Source organism: Lupinus angustifolius, unplaced genomic scaffold, assembly GCF_001865875.1.
Source record: "Lupinus angustifolius cultivar Tanjil unplaced genomic scaffold, LupAngTanjil_v1.0 Scaffold_582, whole genome shotgun sequence".
NCBI lineage: Eukaryota > Viridiplantae > Streptophyta > Magnoliopsida > Fabales > Fabaceae > Lupinus > Lupinus angustifolius.
The window spans coordinates 44,725-50,927 of record NW_017727917.1 but is presented as its reverse complement, the minus strand read 5'-3'; the positions used below and the strand labels follow the sequence as shown (position 1 = coordinate 50,927).

The 6,203-nt window shown below is 35.4% G+C and overlaps 1 protein-coding gene across 2 annotated transcripts; it reads right to left on the bottom strand.

The window, feature by feature from the left end:
- Window positions 1-1,778: 1,778 nt before the first annotated feature.
- Window positions 1,779-6,203, bottom strand: LOC109341698 (U4/U6 small nuclear ribonucleoprotein Prp3-like). Of its 2 annotated transcripts, XM_019579645.1 has the most exons (7): window positions 6,029-6,203; window positions 5,567-5,998; window positions 4,604-4,888; window positions 3,985-4,440; window positions 3,700-3,894; window positions 3,458-3,618; window positions 1,779-2,857 (listed from the first exon to the last, which is right to left on the bottom strand). In XM_019579645.1, exons 1-7 carry the CDS (start codon window positions 6,083-6,085, stop codon window positions 1,975-1,977), a joined length of 2,469 nt encoding a protein of 822 aa, XP_019435190.1. In that variant the 5' UTR covers window positions 6,086-6,203; the 3' UTR covers window positions 1,779-1,974. The 2 variants fall into 2 exon arrangements, with proteins under 2 accessions (XP_019435190.1, XP_019435188.1); XM_019579643.1 differs by having other exon boundaries at window positions 5,567-6,203.

Here is a 6,203-nt window from a genome sequence, read left to right as displayed (position 1 = left end):
ATCATTATTATCTTCTTATTTTAAAAGTGTATTTAAAAAATTGAATATTAGACCAATTGAATAAATTCAACCGTAAATTTAGCGCAAAAAATTATATTTGAATTTATAAAATACAAACTATACATTACAAACGATAGGAAAGCGGGTTGACAGGCACGACAGTGCATGTCAACACGCTAGTATATATAAAGTTAAAACATGATGTAATTACCACCATGACATAATTTATATATTCCTATTTTGCCTTTCAAAAATTTAATTTAAAAAGATCATATAATCCTATATAACCACCTCAAATATATTAACTATAAGTTGCATATTTATACTACTTAATAAAGGAAAAACAAGTTATTTTGGGTTTTCCTATTTCATATTTTATAAGTTCTAATTTTATTTTATAATTTCTAATTTCATCTTTATAACTTCTAATTTCATCTTTATATATTCTTATATATACTTATACTACTAAACATTTATATATTCGTTTGAGGCAATTGTTCAATCTTAAAGAAATGATGCATATACAATTGTGTTCATCAAGAATAGAGTCTTGATATCTTCACTTAATTTTATTTTCTAGCATGTTGACAGGTACTACTATATCTGTCAACCCGCTTTCATATTGTTTGTAACGTGTAGTCTGTATGTTTTAAATGTCAAATATTCACATACTCTTTATTCAATGGCATACATTGTGACCAATGCAATATATTTTATGCATTCCTATTTTTTAATTTAATGGATATACATTGTGACCAATGCAATAGATTTACTCAATAAATTTTAATTAATTAGATAAAAATCACTTTTATATGTAGAATACACATAGGAAATTGGGTTGACAGACCTAGTAGTGTTTGTTAACACGCTAGAAAAAAATAAAATTAAGTGAAGATATCAAGACTCTATTCTTAATGAACACAATTCTATATGTATTATGCATCATTTCTTTAAGATTAAACAATTAACTCAAACGTATAATACAACTTAATATGTAGAATACACATTACAAACAATAGGAAAGCGGATTGACAGACACGGTAGTGCCTGTCAACACGCTAGTATTACATAAAGCAAAAATAGTAGATAGAAATATAAAAAGCTGGGCTTTAATATATAATGAGGAATGAATTATTTATAATGGTGCAAGTGAAAAGCTCATGTCACATACTCCACTAAATTGCAATGAAGCATTTGTTTGGAAGGTGATTGGAGATGTGTGGTTGACTTTGTAAAATGACTCCCTCCCTTACCTTACCCTACCGGATTACATATATTTGACACTCGTGTAGGGCATGGGAATATCCATCTCTATCTCAAGCCAATCATATATTAACGTATGGATAAAATATAATGTATTACTTACGTCTCCTACCACTTCATATCCCTTCATCAATATCTCAAATCAATCCTCTCTCCATCAATACCGCATCTAAAGGCTTTATTTTCATAACTCTCGTAAACCCCATTTTTGTAAACTTTATACTATATTATAGACATATAACGGATAGGTGCAAATTTAAATATCCAAATTCAGAGGTGGATAAGACATGATTCTACCTAATATCACAAGCTGACACAAACCTAGTTGAACTATCTAAGAATTCTAAAATATATTCAATGTTTTTAGTTCAACATTCACATTTTGGATACACCCAATTCGACTTGTAATTACATGATACTTTATTTTATGTATTTTATATCATACTAATAATAAATTATGATAATCTTAATTAGGAAAATTCTTTATACAATACAAAATGACAATAGGCTCGGTCAAAAAAGTTTACAGCAGAAAAATTTATAAAATTTGTGGACACCATTGGACACAGGAAACAAGGGAGCACTAGCAGATATTGTATTTCTTATTTGTTTAAATCACTACTTAATAAATATTGTAGAGGAGATCACTCACCAAAAGACTTCAGTAAAGGCGGGATAATGATGTTTAAAGAAAAACACTTAGACGACAATTCAAACAGCTTCATCTTCCACAAAGTTGAAAGCTTGATCCCAATAATGAGGAACACCAGCATCTGCAAAAACTTTACGAGCAGCTGCTTCAGTGATGCAATCATGAACACTGAACCTATGGAAGCTTGTTTTGGCAACACTTCCTTGCCACACCAGAACACACTTATTGGCCGGCTTATCATCATCTGAATCCTCATTTTCTTCTGTCTCTTTTGTAAAATCACTCCAGTTAATTCGTTTAAGCATAAGCTTCCCATACCTCTTAATTGATTTGCTTCCACCTTCAACCACAACAACACTAACACCATCGCAAATCACAGCACATCCAGTCAAACGGTTCTCTTGTGCATTAACATCAACTCTAAAGCGGGCCTTTGGATGTGAGAGGTCATTAATCCTGTAAAGTGAGACAAGTGTCTCCAGTGTACTTGGGTCATCAAACAGCTTCTTTTCTTTCTTCTCCCGCAACTCAGCAGGAGTAAGCTTGCGTGCAATATTCCTATCGATGTGGGCCTGTTCACGCTCAGCAGCTGCACTGCGTATTTCCTTTTCAACCCGGGTAGGATCTTGAGTTGCTTCAGAGCCCAGTACCTTCATTAAATTGCTAATCTTGACCTTTGGTTTTGGGGGTTCTATGACACCCTGTCTTATCATCTCCTGCCGATCTTTCTCCTTAGCCAGGCGCCTTTGTGTACGGAGTTTCTTCTGCTCTTTCTTGGTTAGCTTGAGGGGTTGAGGTGGAGGAGGGGCAGGCTCAGCAGGTGGTTCAATAGGACGAGGATGCTCCACATAAAAAGTGATTTTTTCCAATTTCACTTTATCTTCAGCTAAAGTTCCATTAGCAAGGTCACCATAATTTCCAAAATGTAGAAGAGGAAGGTCCCTGATAAATTCAGACAATAAAGTTAATAATTATAGAAAAATGAACAAAGCGGGGGAGGACTGAAACATTATTCTGATTATTTGGTGAATTGCTTAAATACTGGCAACACTACATTCACCAAATAAAACTTGTCTCAAACTGTTCATGTTCAAGTCTTTTTCCATTCAAATGACATTTTAATAGTCTTTTTCAAACAGCAACAGCCTCACTGGTCTATTTCAGTTTGTCTCTGATAGATATCATCCTCTTACTAGAATCTTTTTCTACAAGGAAAAAGAACATAGTGATGTAGCACGACTGTACGAGTGGTAAGGATATATATATATATATAGTGAGGATATATATGCACTCAATATTTTTGTTCTGTGTTGAGATTCTGATCCTAGTTCTTATCACTTGTACTAGCATCATTATTAGCACTAGAAACAATGAATGGAAATAGTGGTAATAAAACATTAATATATGGTATAGTTGCTAAACAATTCTTCATCGCTTCAATTTATGTGACTAAAATAACACCCTTAATGCAAGTCCTACACTTCGTCACTTTCACAAACATAATAGTTATTTAGAAGCCACAAGTACAAAGCATAAACTTACCACCATTCAGTTTCTGGAATTTGGTCCTTAGGTTTTTCTTTAATAACTCTCTCTGTTGTTATTTCTATTAGGTTTGGATTTATATCAGGAGCAGCCTTTGCCTTTGCCAATTGTGCTTGCTTAGCCTTCTGCTCTCTTGCCTGAGCTGCTCCAAATTTACTCTACATGAACCAAACAACAGCAGAGAACATATAAGACAATTGAAAGAGCATAAGGGCAAGTCACTACTAGAGAGTGGGTACCTTCAGTTTTATTGCTTCAGCATCTTTTGACCATTTTCCTTCTATTACAAATTCGAGAGACGACTTCTTAGGACGCAAGAGCTTTGTTTTGTTGATACCCATCCTTGGGTCAAAATGAGGATTTGATTCAGGATCCACATCCAATACAGGTTTTAGTATTTCAAATGCCTCTTTCTTCTGTTTGTTAATGTTGACCTGGAAAGTTTCGACATAGAGTCTATGATTAAGATAAAAAATCCCAATTAGAAGCAGATAACTGACAGAAAGATACAATTGACTAAATACCTTCAATGTGCTAAGGTTGCTAGGCTTAGCCACATTAACAACATTTCCATGTTCATCTATTTCCCTTCCCTGGGCATCAAGACGAAGGACAGGGGCCTTGGTGGGTTTCTGTGGGATAGAAATATCTGTTACCATCTGGCCAGGAAACATGTTTATCAGAGGAGCAAATTGTGGATCTTGACGAAATCCCATCCTAGCAGCAAGCTCCTGAGCACGCCTGACAGCTTCATAGTTGGGTAGATTTGCAATACCGGGAGCAGTTGCACCACTAGCTTGAGGATTTGCCAAAGTAGCAGGCACAGCTGAAGGAAAAACTGACATTTTTGCAAGAGACCCTGAAGGAGCTGGGAAAGCAGTTTTTGGTGCAACTCCAGCAGTAACAGAGGGCACAGTAGATTCATCTTTTGAACCTAAATGAGTGCTTCCTTGCAAATTAGAGGTAGAACTCCTATTCAACTGCACAACCAATAGCATAAAACTTAATGCATTTTAGAGGAACATGAATAAATATAAATAGTTTTTAATTGTGGGAAAGTGAATCAGAATCAGCATGTAGTTACTGATGAGAATTATCCAACTGATAAAAGATACTTATGAGTAAAAATAAAGCACATCTTACCTGAGGAATTTTCTTCAGCTTCTCTGCCAACTCCTTCTGCATTTGTAAAGCTTTCTTAGCTTTAGCTAAAGCATCAAAAGATAGGCTTCGACTTTTTCCAGCAGTTGAAGAAGACCCATCTGTACTAGATTTTCCAGTAACCTCATGAGACCTGGTAATATTAACTCCCTTATTTTCATTTGTGGTAGTAATCGAAGATACCTTGATAGGAGAGGGAGGATTCAGGGCCAAAGATGCCTCAGGCACACTCTTCAGCGCCACAGAAGGCAATCCCATAGCAGAGCCCTGAAACAGCAAGGATAAAACAACAGTGAATGTGTGTACTTCCAAATATTCCAAAAGGAAATACAAAAAGAGGAATTAGGAAACACAAAAGTAAACAGATAAGTAATTTCAACAGAAACATAAATCAAAATAATATAAGGGTAAGAAAAGAAAACATATACCTCTTGTAAATCATCAACCTATCAAATAATAATAAACACGAGACAATCGTTCTAGCTCGATACTCATGGACGACTATATCTTTTAAAGATTCTCGTATCACTTCTCGATTCTAGAGTAAATTAGCATTCTTGTTGTAGTTCAATAAACAGCTTAATTAAGTGCTTACCTTCTGTAATAAGCTAAAAAGAGCTTATTTCTGTAAGCTTTTCATAAAAGTTTATTTAAATGAGCTAAGTTCGATTATAAACTATTTCACAAGCTTGTTTTGTAAGGTGTTCTTATAAACCCAAATGAACTCTCAATAAGCTCATCCAAATACCCCTGATTTACTAATGCATTTACAGAAGTAACATAAACTAAACAATCCTGTAATTTGAGGTGAAATTTGTAATTAGCATCCCATGTATTGGCATTGCTATGAACATTAGGAGTCGTACAATACAATCTATTAGCATGTAAAGAAATATACAAATCAATTTATTTCACCGACAAAAGACAAATATCAGGACAACTCACATTTTGTAGAGAAACTTTCCCATTGGGAGATGAAGAAGCCTGGGCACCATCAAAGTGGTGATTAGAAATTGATTGTTTCAGATTTTGTTCTTCTTGTATTTGAATGTGATCATCTTCTTCCTTCTTAACTTTATCCCCAAACTTCCTCCGTTCCCTCCTTCCTTCACTCTTATCCTCAGTAACCCTAATTCTCTTATACTCCAATTCCCTATCCTCGTCATTGTGCTCTCTATCTTTCCTCTTATGCAAATGATGAGATGAGGAGTGGCGTCTCTCCACTGAATCTTCCATCTCCTCATTGCGACTCTTCACCCTGCTTTTGCTTCCTTCTCTCTCTTCTCTATCGTAAACCCTATCCATATCCCTGCTTCCTTCTCTCTTCTTATCCGATGATCGATGGTGGTGATGGCGGTGGTGATCATCGGAATCGCGGTGGGTGCTAGTGCGGTGCTTGGAATCGCGATTGCGTTCGGAGTGTGGATCTCTGGTTCTCTTGCGGGAATTGTCTCCATCGTCCATTTTAGGGTTTTGGAGATTTCAGTTTATCTCTTCCTTCTTTTGTTTACTTCACTCCTTCTCTTATCTTTCTCAGTGTGTGCTACTTCGTTGTATTATTCTGTGACTAATGCTATTGCAT